This window comes from Telmatherina bonti (assembly GCF_933228915.1).
Source record: "Telmatherina bonti genome assembly, chromosome: 18".
NCBI classification, from domain to species: Eukaryota; Metazoa; Chordata; class Actinopteri; order Atheriniformes; family Telmatherinidae; genus Telmatherina; species Telmatherina bonti.
The window spans coordinates 4,347,972-4,375,073 of record NC_136616.1 but is presented as its reverse complement, the minus strand read 5'-3'; the positions used below and the strand labels follow the sequence as shown (position 1 = coordinate 4,375,073).

At 54.1% G+C, this 27,102-nt stretch overlaps 2 protein-coding genes across 3 annotated transcripts in view; one reads left to right on the top strand and one right to left on the bottom strand.

Annotated features, from left to right (window-relative positions):
• The window catches only part of slc1a1 (solute carrier family 1 member 1), a gene marked incomplete at both ends in the record, with an annotated part of 50,543 nt that extends 39,080 nt beyond the window's left edge, over positions 1-11,463 (bottom strand). The window contains 5 exons of the mRNA XM_079257500.1: positions 642-734; positions 1,573-1,713; positions 8,684-8,795; positions 9,529-9,689; positions 11,391-11,463. Coding sequence (XP_079113626.1) covers positions 642-734; positions 1,573-1,713; positions 8,684-8,795; positions 9,529-9,689; positions 11,391-11,463 — 580 coding nt within the window. The remainder of the gene's footprint in view (positions 1-641; positions 735-1,572; positions 1,714-8,683; positions 8,796-9,528; positions 9,690-11,390) is intronic.
• Positions 11,229-27,102, top strand: part of rap1gds1 (RAP1, GTP-GDP dissociation stimulator 1) — a 74,465-nt gene continuing 58,591 nt past the window's right edge. The window contains exons 1-5 of one of the 2 annotated variants that reach the window (XM_079258076.1): positions 11,229-11,476; positions 14,991-15,098; positions 16,968-17,090; positions 18,358-18,483; positions 22,624-22,770. In XM_079258076.1, coding sequence (XP_079114202.1) covers positions 11,473-11,476; positions 14,991-15,098; positions 16,968-17,090; positions 18,358-18,483; positions 22,624-22,770 — 508 coding nt within the window. In that variant the 5' untranslated portion in view covers positions 11,229-11,472. The remainder of the gene's footprint in view (positions 11,477-14,990; positions 15,099-16,967; positions 17,091-18,357; positions 18,484-22,623; positions 22,771-27,102) is intronic. The other variant, XM_079258077.1, reaches the window with a different exon arrangement.

The following is a 27,102-nucleotide window of genomic DNA, read 5'->3' as shown; positions in this document are numbered from 1 at the left end:
ATGAAACTTGAAAATCAAAAAAAATATTTTTTTTAAAAAAAAGTACGTGTTTGGTGATGTCATTTCCTGTCCATCTAAAAAAATATTCAGTGTTGGTTCAACATTTTAGAGCCTGCGTTCTTAGCGTTAGCTGCTAATGTTAGAGCCTGCGTTCTTAGCGTTAGCTGCTAATGTTAGAGCCTGCGATCCTAACATTAGCTGCTAAAGTTAGACCCTGCGATCCTAGCATTAGCTGCTAATGTTAGAGCCTGCGATCCTACCATTAGCTGCTAAAGTTAGACCCTGTGATCCTAGCATTAGCTGCTAACATTAGAGCCTGCGATTTTAGCGTTAGCTGCTAATATTAGAGCCTGCATTCTTAGCATTAGCTGCTAATGTGGAAGTCTGATAACTTAAGCTTGTTCCATCCTCCACGAGAAGCGAGAGCTGGAGTATGGAACAAGCTTTAGTGTTAGCTGCTAATGTCAGAGTTGAAATGTGAGTTTTATGAACCGACACTAAATTTATTCCAGATGAATCAATTTGAATCTAATCCGTGAAAAAGGAACTTTTTTGTTTTTTTACAGAGCAGTTTTAACTGATTCCAAAACAATAAAAAATGAGGAAAAATGTGAATTTCTAGAAGGAAAATTACAACTCACCCAGAACAACGGCGATGATGGTGGTTGAGAAGTAATAGATTACAGCTCTCAGACCGATCTTCCCAGAGACTTCAGAGTCCAGAGCTGCAACACCTGCAGACAACACGTGTGCATGTTGGGTTCTTTAGGTCAGCTGCTCTGTCATCGGCCGGCTTCATGCAGTGCCGGATACCTTCAGACAGGCATCACGTTGCAGGGACCAGCCACCTAGCCGGACAGTAACCGCAGCAACCCAGCTGCAGGGTTTTTGCCTGCCCCTGGAGGCATCGTCTGCAGCTGGATGGAACTGATTCATTTTGACATACCACAAGGTTACCACTGTGCTGAACAGGTAAATAATGTAAATAAACACTAATAGCATTAAGCAACAATAAAATGAGACAAAGAAAAACATGGACATGCTGACTTCTTCAGACTTGGGGAAAATCCTGAATCTAACACCGTTTGGTTCCATGTTTTAAAGTTTGTCTTCACCATCGCAGTGATGAAACACAACATCTCCATTAAACAACCAAAGCATCAGTTGTAGCGTCTTTCTCTGGTCCAAACCAAAAGCTTCGGTTACAAGCCGGTTTTCTTTGTGCCGCTTCCTGTTAAAGTCACGGTTTGTCTGGTTCTGGGCTTGGAACCGAGCTGAACCAGGGAGCTTCAGACCACAACAGGGCCAGTATGCTGGTGTCAGGATAAAGTGGGTCATAAACACCTGGAAGGTTGCAGACTTACAGTTACCATGGTAACATCAGTAACAGGAGAGTAAATGATCCATTAATCAGATTTTATTCAGCGATCAGCATCGATGGGAACACCTGTCTGTCTAGTCGGTGCAACGTGTCGCTGCTTAGCACCGCTAACGGCTACCTGCCGCCGTGGAAATCAGGTTTTGTTAGATAGATGGAGTGACTGGTTGCTTTAGTCAGACCGTTCATCCTACCTGTTATCATGCTGGAGATGATGAGTGGAAGGATGACCAGCTTCAGCATTCGCATCAGGATCTCTCCAAGGAAGCCGAAATACTGCTTGTGGAGGTTGGAGAGCGCCGCGTACTCCCTGACGACAACGCCCAAACTGATCCCTGGAACGTCAAGAGAACAGTTTTCATTTGTCAAACTTCTCACGTCAAACATTCGTCTTTCTTTTTCCCTGAATCTGTCGGCACCGCTGCCACAGCTGGCACCCGGGCCAAACCCGGGCCACATCCGGGCCACATCCAGGCCAAACCCGGGCCACATCCGGGCCAAACCTAGGCCACATCCGGGCCAAACCCAGGCCAAACCCGGGCCACATCCAGGCCAAACCCGGGCCACATCCGGGCCACATCCAGGCCAAACCCGGGCCACATCCGGGCCAAACCTAGGCCACATCCGGGCCAAACCCAGGCCAAACCCGGGCCACATCCAGGCCAAACCCGGGCCACATCCGGGCCACATCCAGGCCAAACCCGGGCCACATCCGGGCCAAACCTAGGCCACATCCGGGCCAAACCCAGGCCAAACCCGGGCCACATCCAGGCCAAACCCGGGCCACATCCGGGCCACATCCAGGCCAAACCCGGGCCACATCCGGGCCAAACCTAGGCCACATCCGGGCCAAACCCAGGCCAAACCCGGGCCACATCCAGGCCAAACCCGGGCCACATCCGGGCCACATCCAGGCCAAACCCGGGCCACATCCGGGCCACATCCAGGCCAAACCCGGGCCACATCCGGGCCAAACCTAGGCCACATCCGGGCCAAACCCAGGCCAAACCCGGGCCACATCCAGGCCACATCCAGGCCAAACCCGGGCCTCATCCGGGCCAAACCTAGGCCACATCCGGGCCAAACCCGGGCCACATCCGGGCCAAACCCAGGCCAAACCCGGGCCACATCCAGGCCAAACCCGGGCCACATCCGGGCCACATCCAGGCCAAACCCGGGCCACATCCGGGCCACATCCAGGCCAAACCCGGGCCACATCCAGGCCAAACCCGGGCCACATCCAGGCCAAACCTGGGCCACATCCGGGCCAAACCTAGGCCATATCCGGGCCAAACCCAGGCCAAACCCGGGCCACATCCGGGCCACATCCAGGCCAAACCCGGGCCACATCCGGGCCACATCCAGGCCAAACCCGGGCCACATCCGGGCCAAACCTAGGCCACATCCGGGCCAAACCCAGGCCAAACCCGGGCCACATCCAGGCCAAACCCGGGCCACATCCAGGCCAAACCCGGGCCACATCCAGGCCAAACCCGGGCCACATCCAGGCCAAACCCGGGCCACATCCGGGCCAAACCTAGGCCACATCCGGGCCAAACCCAGGCCAAACCCGGGCCACATCCAGGCCAAACCCGGGCCTCATCCGGGCCAAACCTAGGCCACATCCGGGCCAAACCCGGGCCACATCCGGGCCAAACCCAGGCCAAACCCGGGCCACATCCAGGCCAAACCCGGGCCACATCCGGGCCACATCCAGGCCAAACCCGGGCCACATCCGGGCCACATCCAGGCCAAACCCGGGCCACATCCGGGCCACATCCAGGCCAAACCCGGGCCACATCCGGGCCACATCCAGGCCAAACCCGGGCCACATCCAGGCCAAACCCGGGCCACATCCGGGCCAAACCTAGGCCATATCCGGGCCAAACCCAGGCCAAACCCGGGCCACATCCGGGCCACATCCAGGCCAAACCCGGGCCACATCCGGGCCACATCCAGGCCAAACCCGAGCCACATCCAGGCCAAACCCGGGCCACATCCGGGCCAAACCTAGGCCACATCCGGGCCAAACCCAGGCCACATCTGGGCCAAACCCAGGCCACATCCAGGCCACATCCGGGCCACATCCAGGCCAAACCCGGGCCACATCCGGGTCACATCCAGGCCAAACCCGGGCCACATCCGGGCCACATCCAGGCCAAACCCGGGCCACATCCAGGCCAAACCCGGGCCACATCCGGGCCAAACCCGGGCCACATCCAGGCCAAACCCAGGCCACATCCAGGCCAAACCCGGGCCACATCCGGGCCACATCCAGGCCAAACCCGGGCCACATCCGGGCCACATCCAGGCCAAACCCGGGCCACATCCGGGCCACATCCAGGCCAAACCCGGGCCACATCCGGGCCAAACCTAGGCCACATCCGGGCCAAACCCGGGCCACATCCGGGCCACATCCAGGCCAAACCCGGGCCACATCCGGGCCAAACCTAGGCCACATCCGGGCCAAACCCAGGCCACATCCAGGCCACATCCGGGCCAAACCTAGGCCACATCCCGGCCAAACCTAGGCCACATCCGGGCCACATCCGGGCCAAACCTAGGCCACATCCGGGCCAAACCCAGGCCACATCCAGGCCACATCCGGGCCAAACCTAGGCCACATCCCGGCCAAACCTAGGCCACATCCGGGCCACATCCAGGCCAAACCTAGGCCACATCCCGGCCACATCCAGGTCACATCTGGGCCACATCCGGGCCAAACACAAGCCACATCCAGGCCAAACCCAGGCCAAACACAAGCCACATCCAGGCCAAACCCGGGCCAAACACAAGCCATATCCAGGCCAAACCCAGGCCACATCTGGGCCACATCCAGGCCAAACCTAGGCCACATCCGGGCCAAACCTAGGCCACATCCCGGCCAAACCAGGGCCACATCTTGGCCACATCCAGGTCACATCTGGGCCACATCCAGGCCAAACCCGGGCCAAACCCAGGCCACATCCGGGCCAAACCCGGGCCACATCTGGGTCAAACCCGGGCCCAAAGTGACACACCCTCCACCCAAGTGCCAATCAAGCCTGCACACATCAGCATATTCGCTCCTACACTTTCCTTATGTGGTTGTTATGTATCTATATGCTATAGGTTTAGACTGCTGAGGGACATTTCCTGATACACTGAGCTTCTTTCTTTTTCTCTTTATCTCTTTCTTTTACCCCCCCCCCCCCCCATAACAGTGTAGCATCATTAACATGTATGTCTCCTGTCTCAGCAGGTCTCCCTGGCCGGGAGTAGCAGTTCCTGTTGTCTGTTGTCTTTCTGTCCTCTTCCCCCCACACAGCAGAGGCAGATGGCTGCCTGTCCTGAGCCGGGTTCTGCCGGAGGTTTCCTTCCTGTTAAAAGGGAGTTTTTTCCTTCCCACTGTCGCCAGTGTGCTTGCTCAGGATGGATCAAACTCAATCTGTTGGTTTCCTTACATCGGCTGTTATGAATTGGCTTTCATTATGTTCTTTTTTTCAGTCTGTAAAGCGACTTGAGGTGACATTGCCGTAATTTGACGCTATATTAACCAAGTTGAATTGAATCGTCGGCCACAGGACCAAACAGCCGTCCTGAAGCAAAGCAGAGACGTCATGGCTGGAGACATCTCCACCTCGGCCATCTAATGTTGGTGAACCTTCGGGTTTGTTTCTGTTTCCATCTGATTTACAATCGAAACTCCTGACTGGAAATAAAGATATGATCGAGCCTTATCATCAGTTTTCATCGATGGAAGCAGAGGGTGTGCATGCTGGGCAGCTTTTCAAGCAGTTCCTCGCCTCTCATAAAGGTTTTACGGCAGCAGATCTGGCTCTTGTTCTTTTCCACGGAACCATCCTGCAGCATAACGATGACTCATTCTCCTTCATTTACCGCCGCCAGTTCTCCGAACCGAAGCCCAGCAGCGAATGTCTGGTGTTTAAACACGGGCGGAACATCCGTCTGGAGACCGCAGAGCCCCACCCCCCGTCTGGAGACCACAGAGACCCCCCCCCCGTCTGGAGACCGCAGAGCCCGCCCCCCGTCTGGAGACCGCAGAGACCCCCCCCCCGTCTGGAGACCACAGAGACACACACCCCCCGTCTGGAGACCACAGAGACACACCCCCCCCGTCTGGAGACCGCAGAGCCCCCCCCCCGTCTGGAGACCACAGAGACACACACCCCCCGTCTGGAGACCACAGAGCCCCCCCCCCCGTCTGGAGACCACAGAGACCCCCCCCCGTCTGGAGACCGCAGAGCCCGCCCCCCGTCTGGAGACCGCAGAGACCCCCCCCCCATCTGGAGACCACAGAGACCCCCCGTCTGGAGACCGCAGAGCCCGCCCCCCGTCTGGAGACCGCAGAGACCCCCCGTCTGGAGGCCACCAGAACTGGTTCAGAAATCCATCTCGTCTTTCTGGGACAGAAGATGTTTTCTGTTTGTCATCATGATCCGACACCAAACTGGTTTTTATGGATTTATTCAGCCAATAAAACCAGAATGCAGCTTCATCAAGTCATATTTTATTACCAGTACAGGATAAACAACAAACCGCCTCACCTGTCCTACACCTGCAGCGGGGACACCTCCATAGCAGACCACCGAGTCGTCCTCTTCCTCAGGTCCACCTTCTGGTACCGAGTCGTCCTCTTCCTCAGGTCCACCTTCTGGTACCGAGTCGTCCTGTTCCTCAGGTCCACCTTCTGGTACCGAGTCGTCCTCTTCCTCAGGTCCACCTTCTGGTACCGAGTCGTCCTCTTCCTCAGGTCCACCTTCTGGTACCGGGCCGTCCTCTTCATCAGGTCCACCTTCTGGTACCGAGTCGTCCTGTTCCTCAGGTCCACCTTCTGGTACCGAGTCGTCCTCTTCCTCAGGTCCACCTTCTGGTACCGAGTCGTCCTCTTCCTCAGGTCCACCTTCTGGTACCGAGTCGTCCTCTTCCTCAGGTCCACCTTCTGGTACCGGGCCGTCCTCTTCATCAGGTCCACCTTCTGGTACCGAGTCGTCCTGTTCCTCAGGTCCACCTTCTGGTACCGAGTCGTCCTCTTCCTCAGGTCCACCTTCTGGTACCGAGTCGTCCTGTTCCTCAGGTCCACCTTCTGGTACCGAGTCGTCCTCTTCATCAGGTCCACCTTCTGGTACCGAGTCGTCCTCTTCCTCAGGTCCACCTTCTGGTACCGAGTCGTCCTCTTCCTCAGGTCCACCTTCTGGTACCGAGTCTTCCTCTTCCTCAGGTCCACCTTCTGGTACCGAGTCGTCCTCTTCATCGGGTCCGCCTTCTGGTACCGAGTCGTCCTCTTCCTCAGGTCCACCTTCTGGTACCGAGTCGTCCTCTTCCTCAGGTCCACCTTCTGGTACCGAGTCGTCCTCTTCCTCAGGTCCACCTTCTGGTACCGAGTCGTCCTCTTCCTCGGGTCCACCTTCTGGTACCGAGTCGTCCTCTTCATCGGGTCCGCCTTCTGGTACCGAGTCGTCCTCTTCCTCGGGTCCGCCTTCTGGTACCGAGTCGTCCTCTTCCTCGGGTCCGCCTTCTGGTACCGAGTCGTCCTCTTCATCGGGTCCGCCTTCTGGTACCGAGTCGTCCTCTTCCTCAGGTCCACCTTCTGGTACCGAGTCGTCCTCTTCATCGGGTCCACCTTCTGGTACCGAGTCGTCCTCTTCATCAGGTCCACCTTCTGGTACCGAGTCGTCCTCTTCATCGGGTCCACCTTCTGGTACCGAGTCGTCCTCTTCCTCGGGTCCACCTTCTGGTACCGAGTCGTCCTCTTCCTCAGGTCCACCTTCTGGTACCGAGTCTTCCTCTTCATCGGGTCCACCTTCTGGTACCGAGTCGTCCTCTTCATCGGGTCCGCCTTCTGGTACCGAGTCGTCCTCTTCATCGGGTCCGCCTTCTGGTACCGAGTCGTCCTCTTCATCGGGTCCACCTTCTGGTACCGAGTCGTCCTCTTCGTCGGGTCCACCTTCTGGTACCGAGTCGTCCTCTTCGTCGGGTCCACCTTCTGGTACCGGGCCGTCCTGTTCCTCAGGTCCACCTTCTGGTACCGGGCCGTCCTCTTCGTCGGGTCCACCTTCTGGTACCGGGCCGTCCTCTTCGTCGGGTCCACCTTCTGGTACCGGGCCGTCCTCTTCGTCGGGTCCACCTTCTGGTACCGGGCCGTCCTCTTCGTCGGGTCCACCTTCTGGTACCGAGTCGTCCTCTTCGTCGGGTCCACCTTCTGGTACCGGGCCGTCCTCTTCGTCGGGTCCACCTTCTGGTACCGAGTCGTCCTCTTCGTCGGGTCCACCTTCTGGTACCGGGCCGTCCTCTTCGTCGGGTCCACCTTCTGGTACCGGGCCGTCCTCTTCGTCGGGTCCACCTTCTGGTACCGAGTCGTCCTCTTCGTCGGGTCCACCTTCTGGTACCGAGTCGTCCTCTTCGTCGGGTCCACCTTCTGGTACCGAGTCGTCCTCTTCGTCGGGTCCACCTTCTGGTACCGAGTCGTCCTCTTCATCGGGTCCACCTTCTGGTACCGAGTCGTCCTCTTCATCAGGTCCACCTTCTGGTACCGAGTCGTCCTCTTCATCGGGTCCACCTTCTGGTACCGAGTCGTCCTCTTCATCGGGTCCACCTTCTGGTACCGAGTCGTCCTCTTCATCGGGTCCACCTTCTGGTACCGAGTTAGACTTTGTAATTCTTGGTGTGATGGACTGAACTAGTTCCGTGTTGATATGAAGCTCCATGCAGTCTGAACTTCAGCGTGTCTACATGCAGCCGTCTGATTGGCTGGTTGGGTATAGGAGTAAACAGGAAGTAGACCAGGTGAGTTAAATTAGTCCTGCTGATGTTTCTGATCCTTGTGTGGAACTAAGCAGGTTCCAGCTCGTCTTCATCTTTACTTCGTACAAAAACAAACTTACAGCTTACGTAAGAAAAGCTTACAGTGTAAACAAAACAGTAAACATCCTCATGACGACATGCAGCACCTGCCGCTGCACACTGGAAGCATTGTGCCGCTTCACACACACACACACACACACCATCAGTCTGGTCACGTTTGACTGGGACGCATCCAGACAGAGGACACAACGATTGTCCAGGACCGGGTCCAGGACCAGGACCAGGACCGGGTCCAGGACCAGGTCCAGGACCGGGACCGGGACCGGGACCAGGTCCAGGACCAGGTCCAGGACCGGGACCGGGACCAGGTCCAGGTCCAGGTCCAGGTCCAGGACCAGGACCAGGACCAGGTCCAGGTCCCGATGCGGTTTCCGGACCAATCAGACATAGATTCTGCACAACAGCACGTGACATGGACGTGATGGAGGAGCGTGCACATACCGAGCAGCACCGACACAACGGTGGCGATGAGAAGCCAGTTCCTCCTCAGCAAGCCGCGCACGCGGACGCCGCGTCGCTGCGTGCTGCTCATCATCTCCATGGCGACGATCACCTGGAAGGAGAAGAAACGACGACGTTCCCTGCAGAAGGAGCAAACTCCTGCAGACTGGAAGGAGAACAGAGGAGGAGGATGGAGGCAGCTCTGCTGGTGGCGCGAGGGAGGAGGGAGAGCGCGCGAGCCGCCTTCTCCTCCTGCCCCCCCTCCCCCTCCCCCCTCCCCTTCCAGCAAGGTGTCTCTGATGTTTCTATGAGGATCAGGAACCTGATTTACTTTCATCCTGTCAATGTTGTATTTGTAAGTTTATATATATATATATATATATATATATATATATGCATAAATATGTCCATGTTTAGGAGGTGGCTGATGGTGACCCCATTCCTGAGCCAGTCTTGTTGATTAGCTGGCTGAGGGGGTTCAGACCTCTACAGAACAGCAGCGGGGACAGGACATCTCCCTGATATACGCCACATTTGATGGAGACTTGTGCAATTGGCTTGAAGTTGGCCTCCAGGTTGGTCTGCTACAGCCTCATTGAGTTTGCAACAAAGGTCCTCATGGTGCTGTTGATCTCTTACAGCTTCAGACATTCCAGGATCCATGTGTGTGGCATCGAGTCGTAGGCTTTCCGGTAGTCAATCCATGCGGTGCACAGGTTTGTCTGTCTGGTTTTACAGTCTCAAGCGACTGTTCTGTCAACCAGTAGCTGATGTTTGGCTCCTCTGGTTCCTCTGCCAATGCCTTTCTGTGTCTCTGCCATGTATTGATCCATGTGCCCACTTACCGTAGTCGCCATGACGCCTGACAGGAGCTTCCATGTCATGGAGAGGCAGGTTATTGGCCGGTAGTTGATGGGACTGATCCCTTGTGGGGGTCTTTCAGTATCAGGACTGTTGGTCAGCCATTCAGGGTGAGTCCCATCCTTCAGGAGTTGGTTCATTTGTGCTGCCAGGCATTCATGGAGTGAAGTCAGTCTCTTTAGCCAGTAGGCATGGATCATATCAGGGCCAGGCGCTGACCAGTTCTATGATATGATGTGTCTGTCTGCATGTTTTCTGTCTTATCTTAAACTATAAAGCGCTTTGAGTCACCTGCTCTATGTTGGAAAAGCGCTTCATAAATAAAGTTTGATTGATTTACTGTTTTATCAGTCATTGAAATGAATGTTTCATAACGTTTCCACCCTGAAGAAGCATCGTGGTCTGCAAGCTGCACCAGGACACAACAAATATGCTAAAAATAAAGTCCAAGGTGATAAATAAATTCAGCAACTGTGAGACAGTTCGTTATCGACATACTAGAGTTCATTCCTCTAAACGAGTAAGGGTCCTGTGTTGTGATCAGCTGGGGGCCAAATCGTAACGTAAAACATGTAAACAAAGAGCTGCAGAATTCAAGCGGGAAACTCCTCGTTGCACGAGTTCTAAGGATGAGCTGACAGTATTCATGTCAGGCAGGAGGCTCCACATGATGCCCTGCTGCTGGCTGTCCTGCACGGCTGCAACACGCCGTCCTCTGCAGCATCTCTCAGATGCAACAGCAGTAAATGATCTGCTTCATGACTGGAACCGCGATGAAGAACCAAACAGGACAATATCTTCTGCTGGATTCTGAAGGTGTTAGGCTCATTTAAATCATCTTCTCTGCATTAATAATGGAAAATGTAACTGATCAAGCTGATTATTACATTATATTTAGTAAGATTCATTTTATTAGCCCCTGCGATGGACTGGCGAGCTGTCCAGGGTGTACCCTGCCTTTCGCCCAAAGCCAGCTGGGATAGGCTCCAGCTTCCCGCACTCTGAATCGGATAAAGCGGTTTAGAAAATGAATGAATGAATTTTATTAACAAAAAATAACATGATATTAATATAACTATTTTTACTATTAAATATTAATGACTAAACATTTATAACTAAAAGTGATGGAACTATTTTATTGAAACTGGGTCTCAACCTTACTGGTCTGTGCACATTTACTCGTTGTCACGGTAACACAGAATAGCCAGTTTATCACAACCAGTGGCTTTATTTTATTCATCCATTCATTCATTTTCTGAACCGCTTAATCCAATTCAGGGTGGCGGGAAGCTGGAGCCTATCCCAGCAGGCTGTGGGCGAAAGGCAGGGTACACCCTGGACAGCTCGCCAGTCCATCGCAGGGCTATTCTATTCATCTGAATGAAAATATATATGAAACATTTAAAGGCATGTTTTTATTTATATTTTTCTTTATTTTGTAGCAAAACTTTATGACACACAATTTTTGAAAAGTCATTTATTTACCTACTTTTATTAATGTATTTATATTAAAATGTATTTTTTATCAAAGTGTTTTTATCTGCGTCTCGTGCTGATGACATGATGCCGGAGGAAGACGCATTTCCGGTGTTCTCGCGCCCCCTGCTGGTTGCTTCCCGTTGCTTTTATTTTGAAGGTAGGACCGGAAGCGCTCCCCCCTCGCGCTGCCTGGCTTGACTGAGCATGTCCGCGTGAGGAGCCATTCAGGACTCAGTTCGGTTCAGACCCTGTCGGGGTGGACATGAGAGGAAGCCCGCTGCGTTGGGCCGGAGCTTCCCGCTGAGCTTCCCGGTGTTCCGCCCGGTGTTCCGCCGCCTTCCGCCTCTCCCCGCCCGGATCTAGCTACCCGCCGCTGGGGCCTCCGGCTGGAACGGCTCGCTGCACGGACACAACCCCCGGTTCGCTTCCCGGTGCCACATCCTGCCGAGATGGGTGAGTAAACAGCTAACTAACCAGCCCGCTGACTAACCAGCCCACTAACTAACCAACCCGCTGACTAACCAACCCGCCTAACCGGTTAGCAGGCTGAAGCAGCCACGTCGTGGAGGCACGCGCGTGCATGCGCGTGGCCAGTTCTCGGGTGGGGTAGCCTCGCTGCCTCCCTACTGGTTTCCCCCCACCGCCACCAGTCCGTGCTGGGTTAGGGTGGGAAATGAAGGCAGAGCCCTGGGATGGTAGAGCTGGTGATGATGAGGATGAAGATGATGATAATTGTGATGATGAGGAGGATGATGATGGTGAGGATGAAGATGGCACTCCTCCATCTCCACAGATGTTACGCAATCGGATGAAGATTATTATGATGCAGTCTCTAAATTCCCCCAGTCTGCAGTGCTGGTGGTGAGCTCATACTGGTTACTGGTGACCAGCTGCAGTGGTTTTACTGGTTCCAGTGACTCCCCCAGTCTGCAGTGCTGGTGGTGAGCTCATACTGGTTACTGGTGACCAGCTGCAGTGGTTTTACTGGTTCCAGTGACTCCCCCAGTCTGCAGTGCTGGTGGTGAGCTCATACTGGTTACTGGTGACCAGCTGCAGTGGTTTTACTGGTTCCAGTGACTCCCCCAGTCTGCAGTGCTGGTGGTGAGCTCATACTGGTTACTGGTGACCAGCTGCAGTGGTTTTACTGGTTCCAGTGACTCCCCCAGTCTGCAGTGCTGGTGGTGAGCTCATACTGGTTACTGGTGACCAGCTGCAGTGGTTTTACTGGTTCCAGTGACTCCCCCAGTCTGCAGTGCTGGTGGTGAGCTCATACTGGTTACTGGTGACTGCAGTGGTTTTACTGGTTCCAGTGACTCCCCCAGTCTGCAGTGCTGGTGGTGAGCTCATACTGGTTACTGGTGACCAGCTGCAGTGGTTTTACTGGTTCCACTGATGCGTGTCTGATCCCTAATGATAGCTTGACGATCCGTGGACGTGCAGATCAGGTGGGATAACCATGTCGCTGCAACACACACCTGCTGGGCTCCAGTGTGTGTGTTCCTGAGGCGTCTGCAGCAGATCCATTAGCGGTGGGTTTCCTCTGCTCCCGGATGTCTGGCGGCTGCAGGAGAGGACCTTCCTCTGGAATTCATCTCCACGTCGCTGTTAAAGTCGCTTTCTATGTCAGACCAGAATCACCTGGTCACATTTCTTCCCAGTAAAATATAACCAGTATCCAAGCTGGTGAAATGAAGTTCACTTGTAACAGTCATTCCAGCATGACGTAGCTTCATGTAGCATTACGTAGCATCACGCTGCATCGCGTAGCATCACATTGCATCGCGTAGCATCACGTTGCATCGCGTAACATCACGTTGCATCGCGTAGCATCACGTTGCATCGCGTAGCATCACGTTGCATCGCGTAACGTCACGTTGCATCGCGTAGCGTCACGTTGCATCGCGTAGCGTCACGTTGCATCGCGTAACGTTACGTTGCATCGCGTAGCGTCACGTTGCATCGCGTAGCGTCACGTTGCATCGCGTAGCGTCACGTTGCATCGCGTAACGTCACGTTGCATCGCGTAGCGTCACGTTGCATCGCGTAGCGTCACGTTGCATCGCGTAGCGTCACGTTGCATCGCGTAACGTTACGTTGCATCGCGTAGCATCACGTTGCATCGCGTAACGTCACGTTGCATCGCGTAGCAGCACGTTGCATCGCGTAGCAGCACGTTGCATCGCATAGCATCACGTTGCATCGCGTAGCATCGCGACTCACGACATATCGACTTTCATGACTCACATCAGAAATAAACATGTTTACAGCAGAAATAAACACGTTTACATCAGGAATAAACACGTTTACATCAGGAATAAACACGTTTACAGCAGAAATAAACACGTTTACAGCAGAAATAAACACGTTTACAGCAGAAATAAACACGTTTACATCAGAAATAAACACGTTTACAGCAGAAATAAACACGTTTACAGCAGGAATAAACACGTTTACATCAGAAATAAACACGTTTACAGCAGAAATAAACACGTTTACAGCAGAAATAAACACGTTTACATCAGGAATAAACACGTTTACATCAGGAATAAACACGTTTACAGCAGGAATAAACACGTTTACATCAGAAATAAACACGTTTACATCAGAAATAAACACGTTTACAGCAGAAATAAACACGTTTACAGCAGAAATAAACACGTTTACAGCAGAAATAAACACGTTTACATCAGAAATAAACACGTTTACAGCAGAAATAAACACGTTTACAGCAGAAATAAACACGTTTACAGCAGAAATAAACACGTTTACATCAGGAATAAACACGTTTACATCAGGAATAAACACGTTTACAGCAGGAATAAACACGTTTACAGCAGAAATAAACACGTTTACAGCAGAAATAAACACGTTTACAGCAGAAATAAACACGTTTACAGCAGCAATAAACACGTTCACAGCAGAAATAAACACGTTTACAGCAGAAATAAACACGTTTACAGCAGAAATAAACACGTTTACAGCAGAAATAAACGCGTTCACAGCAGAAATAAACGCGTTCACAGCAGAAATAAACACGTTTACAGCAGAAATAAACACGTTCACAGCAGAAATAAACACGTTCACAGCAGAAATAAACACGTTCACAGCAGAAATAAACACGTTCACAGCAGAAATAAACACGTTCACAGCAGAAATAAACACGTTCACAGCAGAAATAAACACGTTCACAGCAGAAATAAACACGTTCACAGCAGAAATAAACACGTTCACAGCAGAAATAAACGCGTTTACAGCAGAAATAAACGCGTTTACAGCAGAAATAAACGCGTTTACAGCAGAAATAAACACGTTCACAGCAGAAATAAACACGTTCACTTTTCCTGCTCCACCTTTTAGAAGTAATTTCATCTCAACACGGGAGATTGCTAGATGTCAATCATCCCACCCCCACGCTCACAGCTCCATTCAAACCTCCGCCTCTTTGCTCATTTTTGATTTTCCTGGAGAGAAGACGTGCGTGATGCTTCCAAGAGGGTGATGGTAGGAACCGTCCACTGAGCTTCAGTTCAGCTCCTCAGAGACCAATAGGGGATGTCATGGAGGCTCCGCCCACCTGGTATTGTGCAGTGCAGGTTTTCATGATCCTTGTGGTCCGGATCGGTTGACATGGCTCAGAATAAAAAGGTCCTAAACATCAAGTCAGCAATACTGACATTGGATTACCGATATGAGTTCTAATAAATGGTTTTCCAGCTGACTGGTAAGGAACGTGGACCAGAACGTCAGCTGGAGGACTAACTGGTTAATGTGGGAGACATCATGTCTCATCCTTCCATTAAAAAGCTGGAAAACTGTCAGGAAACCATATTTATGTGTTATAACGTTAATGTTTAATAAACAGTAAGTATGAGTGTCGATACCAGTATGGGCGTGATTCCGATATCCATACTGGTGGAACTGAGTGGTTGTCATGGTAACAGCTGTGTGACGCAACGTTTGCTTTCAGACAACCTGAGTGAAGCTCTGGAGAAGCTGAAGCTGGTCTCTACCGACAGCGCCGCTGGCAGCGTGGAGGGCTGCCTGGACTACCTGCTGAAAGCGCTCGCCAGCAACAGTAAGTACCCGCTGGACCGGGTCTGCACCGGGTCTGGACCGGTTCGGTTCGGGGGAACCGGGGGACATGTCGGGGGAACCGGGGGACATGTCGGGGGGACATGTCGGGGGGGACATGTCGGGGGAACCGGGGGACATGTCGGGGGGGACATGTCGGGGGAACCGGGGGACATGTCGGGGGAACCGGGGGACATGTCGGGGGGACATGTCGGGGGGGACATGTCGGGGGAACCGGGGGACATGTCGGGGGGACATGTCGGGGGAACCGGGGGACATGTCGGGGAACCGGGGGACATGTCGGGGGGGACATGTCGGGGGAACCGGGAGACATGTCGGGGGGACATGTCGGGGGGACATGTCGGGGGAACCGGGGAACATGTCGGGGGGACATGTCGGGTCACCGGGGGACATGTTGGGGAACTGGGGGACATGTCGGGGGAATCGGGGGACATGTCGGGGGGACATGTCGGGGGACATGTCGGGGAACCGGGGGACATGTCGGGGGGGGACATGTCGGGGGGACATGCCGGGGGAACCGGGGGACATGTCGGGGGGACATGTCGGGGAACCGGGGGACATGTCGGGGGACATGTCGGGGAACCGGGGGACATGTTGGGGGACATGTCGGGGGGACATGTCGGGGGAACCGGGGGACATGTCGGGGGAACCGGGGGACGTGTCGGGGGGACATGTCGGGGAACCGGGGGACATGTCGGGGAACCGGGGGGACATGTCGGGGGAACCGGGGGACGTGTCGGGGGGACGTGTCGGGGGGACCGGGGGACGTGTCGGGGAACCGGGGGACGTGTCGGGGGAACCGGGGGACGTGTCGGGGGAACCGGGGGACGTGTCGGGGAACCGGGGGGACATGTCGGGGGGGACATGTCGGGGGGGACATGTCGGGGGAACCGGGAGACATGTCGGGGGAACCGGGAGACATGTCGGGGGGAACCGGGGAACATGTCGGGGGGGACATGTCGGGGGAACCGGGGGACATGTCGGGGGAACCGGGGGACATGTCGGGGAACCGGGGGACATGTCGGGGAACCGGGGGACATGTTGGGGGACATGTCGGGGGACATGCCGGGGGAACCGGGGGACATGTCGGGGGAACCGGGGGACGTGTCGGGGGGACATGTCGGGGAACCGGGGGACATGTCGGGGGAACCGGGGGACATGTCGGGGGAACCGGGGGACATGTCGGGGAACCGGGGGACGTGTCGGGGGAACCGGGGGACGTGTCGGGGGGACATGTCGGGGGAACCGGGGGACGTGTCGGGGGGACATGTCGGGGAACCGGGGGACATGTCGGGGGGACATGTCGGGGAACCGGGGGACATGTCGGGGGACATGTCGGGGAACCGGGGGACATGTCGGGGGAACCGGGGGACATGTCGGGGAACCGGGGGACGTGTCGGGGGAACCGGGGGACGTGTCGGGGGGACATGTCGGGGGAACCGGGGGACGTGTCGGGGAACCGGGGGACATGTCGGGGGGACATGTCGGGGAACCGGGGGACATGTCGGGGGGACATGTCGGGGAACCGGGGGACATGTCGGGGGGACATGTCGGGGAACCGGGGGACATGTCGGGGGAACCGGGGGAACCGGGGGACGTGTCGGGGGGACCGGGGGACGTGTCGGGGGAACCGGGGGACGTGTCGGGGGAACCGGGGGACGTGTCGGGGGAACCGGGGGACGTGTCGGGGGAACCGGGGGATGTGTCGGGGAACCGGGGGACGTGTCGGGGGGACCGGGGGACGTGTCGGGGGGACCGGGGGACGTGTCGGGAGGACTGGGGGACATGTCGGGAACTGGTTCCGGAGGGACCTCGCTGACGGAGATGACCTGAACTGGGTTTCTGCTTGCAGACACTGAGACCAGCATGAAGATCCAGGAGACGGGCATCCTCCCCCTGCTTCCCACCCTGCTGACCCCCCAGTGTTCCTGCACCCCCAAAGTAGCCAACATCATAGCTGAGGTGGCAAAAAATGGTGAGACGTTCCATCCTTCGTCGCTCTGTTCTCGGAGCAGCTTGTTGTCATGGAAACGGTGAATTCAGTCTAATGGAATGGTGGAGCCGTCGTCTCCTGGCGTCTCTGTCGGGGATGTTGTCGATGCAGAAACGTTCTGTGTGGGTGCAGAAGAAGGCAAGAAAAAGGTTCTGCTAATGACGGGTTGTTAATGATCCGTCACCGAGCCTGCCAGCCGCCCGCCGCCATTGATGTCACGGCTTCCGGAAACGTCTGCAGCAGCTCAGAGACGACCCCCCTGGTTCTGGTTGAAAGCTGCACAATGCAACGTTTTCAGGTGAAAATCTGGGAGGTTGTTTCAGGTTTGGCGGCTTCTAACGGAGTCCAGATGATGTTAATGTCTGTGATGAGGTTCACTTCAAAGTCTCAGCTGATATGAACGGCTGCTTTTTGCAGCGCTCGACGGTTCTGAACTGGCTCCTGATGGAAAGTTCCTTCGGTTTTGTTCAGATCCTGAAACTGACTGAGGTAACTTCAGGGTTCCTCGTGAAATCGTAAAAAAGAACGTCACAGGAAGACGACGTGAAAAGCAGTTGGGATGTCGCAAACGTCTGTCAGGTGACGTTGGATAAAAACATGGTGGAGCCATAAAAGCCATCTCTGCTCTCCGGCTCCAGGTTGTGGTTGCTAAGCAACAAGCTGACAATGGAGCGAGAGCTAATGTTTTAGCTTCATGCACATCGACTGGACTCCTACGGAGAGCGTAGACCATGACGAGTCAAACAGCTGGTTGCCGTAGTAACAACACTATAAAACACCAAATCCCAACCGCTTCCATGCTCCCCACCAGGAAGTTCTGCACTGCCAACAGACTTTCCACCAATCAGAGAGCTTAAACTGACGGTAACGTCCAATCAGGAGCAGCCAAAGATCAACAAGTGATGAGAAAAGCAGGAAAATAATGATCCTCTGTGGCTGGAATAAAGCCAGGAAGATGTTTGGGATGCAGCTGAGGTGGAGGTGCTGCAGTGAGGACAGCAGGTAGATAGTAGCAGGAAGACGACAGCTGAGGCTGAAACATCACGTCTCCATGGAGACGTGAGACGCCATGCTGACTGGGACTCAGCAGGAAGGGTCGGGGTAGCAGTGATTACCAGGCCTTAGTGGGAAAAACGGGATGAAACTGTAAACGAAGCTTAAAATGAAGAAATGAAACGCTTCTCTGATCTGTGTAAACGCAGCTACGACGCACGCCGACGTGTAACCTGACACCATCTCCTCTCTGCAGAGTTCATGCGGACCCCCTGCGTGGAAGCCGGCCTCATCCCTCCTCTGATTCAGCTGCTAACCTCCACGGACCAGGAGGTGCTACTGCAGACTGGCCGGGCTCTTGGCAACATCTGCTACGACAGCCGTAAGTAGGGCTCGCTCTGGTCAGACGCTGTAGAATGACTCTGGGGGGGATTCTTCTAGTGGTGTCAGCGTGTCCAGACCCCCCCAACACAAACCTGAACAATGAGAGGTTCTGGCGTCCGGCCTGCAGCCCTCGCCGCCAGCTTCTGAGGTTTCAGTCACAGCTGTCGTCCTGTTGGAAAGCCGGCTGTCCGCTGGGACGAGACGGGGGCGGGGATGGGGGGGTCGGTGGGGGGGGGCAGTGATTCGTCTGATTCCAGGTAAGTTTACGTTGCCCTCTTAGATACCCAACACCTTTTATATCAGAACAGTACGCTTCCAAACATCATCGGCTCACCTGTTTTAACCACCTGGCGTCCGGAACGTGATGCCCCCCCCCCCCCCCGCTGGGTGGTGCCAGGTCCTGGACCGGCACCACCGAAGCTGCAGCAGAGCTGCAGAAGATGGAAACACGTCCAGATACCCATACAGCAGCGTAACGTCTGGAATACCTGGAGGAAGACCGGACCGGATACCTGGACCGGAGCCGACCCCGGACCGGAGCCGACCACGGACCGGAGCCGACCCCGGACCGGAGCCGACCCCGGACCGGAGCCGACCACGGACACGGACCGGAGCCGACCCCGGACACGGACCGGAGCCGACCACGGACACGGACCGGAGCCGACCCCGGACACGGACCGGAGCCGACCCCGGACACGGACCGGGGCCGACCCCGGACACGGACCAGGTGTGTTGGTTTACCAGCAACGGTCTGACAGGGCTAATCTTAAAGCTTTTTCCCAACAGTGCACAGTCATGACTTCCTCTAGTCGTTCTCTAAACGGGAAGTTGCAGCTTTTTCCTTTGTTCGTAAAGCTGCTAGCCGTTAACTCTTTAGCTGCCAGAGAGCCTGCACCGCCAGGACCCGCAGAGTTCTGGGTTCTGGGACTGAGAACCGATTCAGCTGGGGGTGTGTCGGGACGTCTTTAGGGAGCACGTTCCGGTGCAGTGGGCGTGCACTCGGAGCTATTAATGAAGAGATATTGATAAAAGCCTGTCCAGCTGTCAGGCACGGTGGTGGCTCAGTCATGATTTGGGGTTTTTCTTGCAGCCAGTGGTCCCGGAAGAACCTCGCGTTTATTCAGGCCAACGTGAAATCACTGAAAATGGAAAGAGGCTGATAATCCTCTGCTAGCTACACGTCCTGAGCAAGCAGGGAAAGGACATTAAACCTCACGCAGTTTCAACTAATTGGAGGAATCTAAGAAATGGTTTTTTAGCCGTTTAATTTCCCAGGGACCGCCTCAAGTTTCCAGCTGTGGGTCCTGAGAACTCACTGCAGTGAACGCCGACCATCGCCGACCATCCCCGACCATCCCCGACCATCGCCGACCATCCCCGACCATCCCCGACCATCGCCGACCATCGCCGACCATCGCCGACCATCCCCGACCATCCCCGACCATCCCCGACCATCGCCGACCATCGCCGACCATCGCCGACCATCCCCGACCATCGCCGACCATCGCCGACCATCGCCGACCATCCCCGACCATCCCCGACCATCCCCGACCATCCCCGACCATCGCCGACCATCGCCGACCATCCCCGACCATCCCCGACCATCCCCGACCATCCCCGACCATCCTCGACCATCGCCGACCATCCCCGACCATCCCCGACCATCCCCGACCATCGCCGACCATCGCCGACCATCCCCGACCATCCCCGACCATCCCCGACCATCCCCGACCATCGCCGACCATCGCCGACCATCCCTGACCATCGCCGACCATCGCCGACCATCGCCGACCATCGCCGACCATCCCCGACCATCGCCGACCATCGCCGACCATCGCCGACCATCGCCGACCATCCCCGACCATCCCCGACCATCCCCGACCATCGCCGACCATCCCCGACCATCCCCGACCATCGCCGACCATCCCTGACCATCCCTGACCATCGCCGACCATCGCCGACCATCGCCGACCATCCCCGACCATCGCCGACCATCCCCGACCATCCCCGACCATCCCCGACCATCGCCGACCATCGCCGACCATCCCTGACCATCCCTGACCATCGCCGACCATCGCCGACCATCGCCGACCATCCCCGACCATCGCCGACCATCCCCGACCATCCCTGACCATCGCCGACCATCCCCGACCATCGCCGACCATCGCCGACCATCGCCGACCATCGCCGACCATCCCCGACCATCCCCGACCATCGCCGACCATCCCCGACCATCCCCGACCATCGCCGACCATCCCTGACCATCCCTGACCATCCCTGACCATCGCCGACCATCGCCGACCATCCCCGACCATCGCCGACCATCCCCGACCATCCCCGACCATCGCCGACCATCGCCGACCATCGCCGACCATCCCTGACCATCCCTGACCATCGCCGACCATCGCCGACCATCGCCGACCATCCCCGACCATCGCCGACCATCCCCGACCATCCCTGACCATCGCCGACCATCCCCGACCATCGCCGACCATCCCCGACCATCCCCGACCATCGCAGACCATCGCCGACCATCCCTGACCATCGCCGACCATCGCCGACCATCGCCGACCATCGCCGACCATCCCTGACCATCCCTGACCATCGCCGACCATCCCCGACCATCCCTGACCATCGCCGACCATCCCCGACCATCGCCGACCATCCCCGACCATCCCCGACCATCGCCGACCATCGCCGACCATCCCCGACCATCCCCGACCATCCCCGACCATCCCCGACCATCCCTGACCATCGCCGACCATCGCCGACCATCCCTGACCATCCCTGACCATCCCTGACTGACCATCCCTGACTGACCATCCCTGACTGACCATCCCCGACCATCGCCGACCTTCGCCGACCATCCCCGACCATCCCCGACCATCGCCGACCATCGCCGATCATCCCTGACCATCGCCGACCATCCCTGACCATCCCTGACTGACCATCCCCGACCATCGCCGATCATCCCTGACCATCGCCGACCATCCCTGACCATCCCTGACTGACCATCCCCGACCATCGCAGACCATCGCCGACCATCGCCGACCATCGCCGACCATCGCCGACCATCCCCGACCATCCCCGACCATCGCCGACCATCCCTGACCATCCCTGACCATCGCCGACCATCGCCGACCATCCCTGACCATCCCTGACCATCGCCGACCATCGCCGATCATCCCTGACCATCGCCGACCATCCCTGACTGACCATCCCTGACTGACCATCCCTGACTGACCATCCCCGACCATCGCCGACCTTCGCCGACCATCCCCGACCATCCCCGACCATCGCCGACCATCGCCGATCATCCCTGACCATCGCCGACCATCCCTGACCATCCCTGACTGACCATCCCCGACCATCGCCGATCATCCCTGACCATCGCCGACCATCCCTGACCATCCCTGACTGACCATCCCCGACCATCGCCGATCATCCCTGACCATCGCCGACCATCCCTGACCATCCCCGACCATCCCCGACCATCCCCGACCATCGCCGACCATCCCCGACCATCGCCGACCATCCCCGACCATCGCCGACCATCGCCGACCATCCCTGACCATCCCCGACCATCGCCGACCATCGCCGACCATCCCCGACCATCGCCGATCATCCCCGACCATCGCCGACCATCGCCGACCATCCCCGACCATCCCCGACCATCGCCGACCATCGCCGACCATCCCCGACCATTTCAAGATGCAGAAGATGAAGGTCTTTACCACAAACCTTCAGAGCTTAGTTTGGCCCAGAAGTGGAAGACCCATGCGACGATGATTGGAGGAAAACCTCTTGCAGAAGAAGCGACTGACGCTTGGGTCTACAGGCTGCCGTCCTGCCGTAGTGCTAAACTATGAGGAGGGTTAACCAACCTTGGCTTCAGACCGCTGTCCTTTTCTGTCATATGAAGACTGATTTTACTGTAAGAAAAGGAAATGTTACATCCTTGCAGGACTGTGGAGGGTAACGGAGATTTTCTCTGGGGTGCCCAAACTTTTGCATGCTGCTGTAGTTTCATTGGTTTGTACAGTATGTCCTGCTTGTTTACGACTTCCTCTGTCTTTTACAGGTTTTTTTGCCGCCTCGTGTTGTGGCTGACTTGTGTCCTGGCCTCTTTGTTTTGCAGATGAGGGCAGGAGTGCCGTTGACCTGGCAGGAGGGGCTCAGATAGTAGCTGAACACATTAAATCCCTCTACCTAAATACTGAGCCGGAAAATCAGAAGCTCTTGACTGTCTTTTGTGGCATGCTGATGAACTATAGCAATGATAATGGTAATGACCATCTTCCCCCAAGAACCATTAACTCATGTCGCCTAATCAGGGATGTTCTCTGTGCTCTTTGACCGTAGGACGCTTCCAGGTTTCAGACTGATCTGTCTCTTTCTGTCTCATTCATGTGCTTTTCCAACCTTCCTTCTGAGGTAATCTGACATGATTAATATTTGCTTCCATACTAGCAGCACTTTCCTCCCTCTTGCCCTGTGAGTTTGCAAAGCCCCTCTGAGACTCAGTTGGTAGATCATCACCAGAAACCCGGCAGCGGGACACACGTCCCGGCAGTCTGTTGGTCGGTAGCCTCTGTCTAGTTTCATACGTACCTTTCACATATTTAGTCCTGATCGGTTGATACCTGTGTTTTCTTCTCTCCAGAAGCACCAAGAGTTTGTTTGTTTGATGCAGAAATTATTCAGAATTTACTGTTAGGATGTGTTGACACTGGGATAGTCTGCTAGACCTGTTGCGATTCTGGACCTGGGGTCTCATGTCTAAATCTGCAGCTCCAGACCCGCCGTACGCCGGTTCTCGTCCACTTCTGGGGTTTCTAAAAGCAGGACTTGGCGGTGAAACGTCCCGACCTCCACGCCAACTCTGACCCCGGCGTACGACAACATCTGGAGAAACGGGAAACGGCGACACCAAAGGCAGGAAATAAAAAGAAATCTGAGCCATTTGTTCCGAATGAAACGTAAACTTTCCCCCAGAATGTTGGACATTAACAGCATCTGCAGAAGAAGAGAAAAAGTTCCTCCAGCACGTAAAACGTCCAGCAGGAAAATGTTCTGAAACCAAGCAGTTCTACATGTTAGAAAAGCCACATCACACAGTTAATAAGTCGTACAGAAGCTGCCGTACTAATAAAGCTCTACATGAAGACCTGCAGGTAAAAGGAGGCGGTCGCCATGACAACAGCCCATCATCAGGCTGCTCAGGTGTTTCCTCCACCTGCAGATACAGAACATGAAGTGATGGTTGGATATAAAATGCTCCCCAATGTGGCTTATCTGTCCCTGCTGGTGGACATGGAACATGGAGACTCTGGACTCCAGTCCGGCACCTTCCAAAGGGAAGGGACTGACAGGTCGGGTCCGCTCCTTTTCCCAACCCAGAGCAGAGGAACAGAACGATGTTCTCCACAGCCAGACGTGGTGTAGCGGCCATCGGGCAGATGGAGGCAGGTGGAGGTGCCTCCATGCCCAGGAGGAAACCTGTTGTACAGCTGCAGATGTGTGCAGATAGTGGAGACGCTACATAACATGCTACTAAATGGTAACGTGTCCCGTTCAGCTGCGACCAGCGCTGTTGTCCCCGACCTCCAACCATCATGTTGGAACCAAACTGCTGCCAAACGTCTAGCAGTGATGCAACACATCAGAGGTGGACAATTCTCATTTATTCACAAGGACACGCCTGCTGGGGGGACAAGGTGGAACCACTGCCCCCCCCCCTCTCCGACCACATCTGCAGCGCTGCAACCCAGCTGGGACACACAGGAACACCAGTATGTTCCCAGTAAATAAACTGGAGTCAGAGACGTCTCATTTATGTCCGTTCATTTTATAATCTGAAACAAAGGAATGAAGCACTTCCAGCATCATCTGGAGCATTTTGTTCCAGCGTATCTCTGGACTCCTTCAGCTTCTAATCTGTGGGAGTGGGCAGCGCCCCCCCTTCCTCCTCCTGTGGACCAAGATGCACTTTCTCCCTACATTTTACTGTCTGACCACTTTATTTGTCCTTTCTGGATAAGTCCGGTGGTCTGATGAGACGCTGACAGCATCTGTCCCCTGCTGACCTCCTCTGTCTTTCTGCTGGTGCTGATGTCCATCCCGTCTCCACCAGATAAAATACTTTTACATTTTACAGCTTTATCTGTTAGAATTTCTTCCTCATTTTCCAGAAAATTCTTTTTTCCTGCTGAACCGTCATGGAAATGAGATGGATTAATATTTATCAGGGCGTCGGCATGACCTTTTATGGCCAACATGTGGGCGTGGCCAGATGTTCCCTCACCGTGTTAAACTTCCCGTTGATCCTGATTTATGAAGGAAACCGGCGTGGGACGTGCTGCTGTAGAAACCTGGATCAACACTTTCTCCACAGCATTTCTTGTTTTTGTGTCAGCATCACATCTCCGTGGTTTGGGTTGATCAGATCCGTGATCTTTTTCTCCCGTCCTGAACCACATATCGCCCGACATTTTGTTCTGTAGTTCGCTTCTTGTGTTTAGTTTACTTGAAACAAACAGATCTGTGTTTGTAGGTGGACCAAGTCCGAATCAGAAATTGTTTGTGCAGTGACAAAACACTCCAAACAAAGCAGATTTTCCCATCAAACGGAACTGAATTAGCATGAAAGACTGGTGTGAACGGGTCCTCAGTGGCACTTCCAACAATACAGCCCGAAATCAGAAGCTTTAATGTCGTGAATCACTCAGTTTCCCTATAAATACACTAATCTTTGCATTCAGCTCTATAGTGTACTCTGAAAAAGTTTAGGATTGGGATCTTTAATGGTTTTAGCAACTAATTTATGAAGTATTCATGGGTTTCATGTGACGTCACTCTGGTTCTATGGCGCCATCTTTAGGTTAGTCCTGAGGCTGGACTGGGCTGTTAAGAATACTGAGAATCATCTGAGAAGACCTTTGGATTACGTCCTGTACCACGTAATCTGGATATTATCAGATTATCTGGATATTTTCACATCAGTTAAAATCATACTCTCTAATAACCCGGTTTGGCCAGAAAACGTTTTTGTTACCCATCTTTCACATGTTATGTTCCCGTAAATCTCTATATTATGTACGACACAGGGGAAAGTAAACTTTAAAAGTTTCCGACATGTACCCTTGTGGTTCAGTCAAGAGAAAGCAGCAACTATTCCCGTATTTTGTTCAGCATACGGCTGCAATAACCGGTGAAATATTGAAAGCAGATCATGTGGAATTACGTTTCACAAGGTTGAATAATAATTTATTTAAAAATGGATAAATCTAAATGCATCAATAAACAACCAAACATGTTAGTATCACATTCATTTATATTGTAGCTACCTTATGTCTTAGTTAAATAGCATTATAAAATATTTTAGCACGTAGTTTTTAATGTTTGACAATGATCTGTATCATAATATCTCTGTCCTTTTGTAAAAAAAAAAACAAAAAAAAACTGAGAAAAATCAGGTAAAAATTGGTGAAATTATTGTTGTGGTTGGACCTACACCTCACAAATAAATGCATTGGAGGAGCAAGGAGACCCATCCAAGATGGTGGCGTGATGAGATGTCGGCTCGTATAGGCAGCGTGATGCTACGCAGCGTCTACATAAATATGTATATGATTGCTACATGCTAGCAGCCGGCGCTATATAAGATATATACACACATATCAGGTATGAAAAGTTAAGTGGGGCACAACACTTAGTGGCTCCCTTGTGGGTGCACTGCATACATACAGTACATGATCAGCCATGAACTAGCAATATAAAACAAAACAACCTACACACCTAAAATGCTGTTTTATATCCATGCAATTCAATAATTTTTTATGTATAGCATTACAAATAAAGGGTCACTCACCAGTGTTGTTCATTTCTAGAATAAAAAGGATGCCTGTCCATCTTTTATGTGGGCAAACTTGTCAATAACCCTTTGGTCAAAGTGCAGTAATCCATGGATAAATTCATTTTCAATAGACAGCATAGCATATAGTGCGTTTAACCTCTGTTGCCCCATTGTGTTTCTTGTAAATGTCTTGATCCTTTTCAGTGTTGAACAGTTTCTGACTCAGATGTGGTCATTGGTGTTGTGATAATCATTTTGAGCAGGGACACTGTCTCAGACAAGGCATCCTGTAGGTTATTGTCATAAATCAACTGCAGCAGAGAAAGGGTATTTCTTGCATGCAACTCTGAGTGACTGTACAGTGACTTCAGTTTCAAGCTTAACTTTATTTCCAACTGGCCATATCTTGGACATGATTTGCTGAAATGACTAACGAGTGTGCAGTCCACAAGCTGTGCTGCTATATGTGCTGGGCAACCACAGTATCGCAAGCTTCCTTCATCACCACAGCTGGGTTTCATTTGCACTGCCTCTCTCCCTTCAGCAATGTCGTCCACTTTTACTCTTAGTCGACCCACGCTGTCTCTGAAGCTGCCAATGGCACAGTTGACTGTGGCCGCGTCGACGTTTGGTTTTTGCAAAGTGTTGTACAGAATATCCACTTCTGGCATCAGCTGGTAGAAAAACTGTAAAAATGTCTCATCCTCCAGGTGCAAGACCATCTGCCTCACGAACAGTAGCACTGTCCCATCCAGGTTCTGT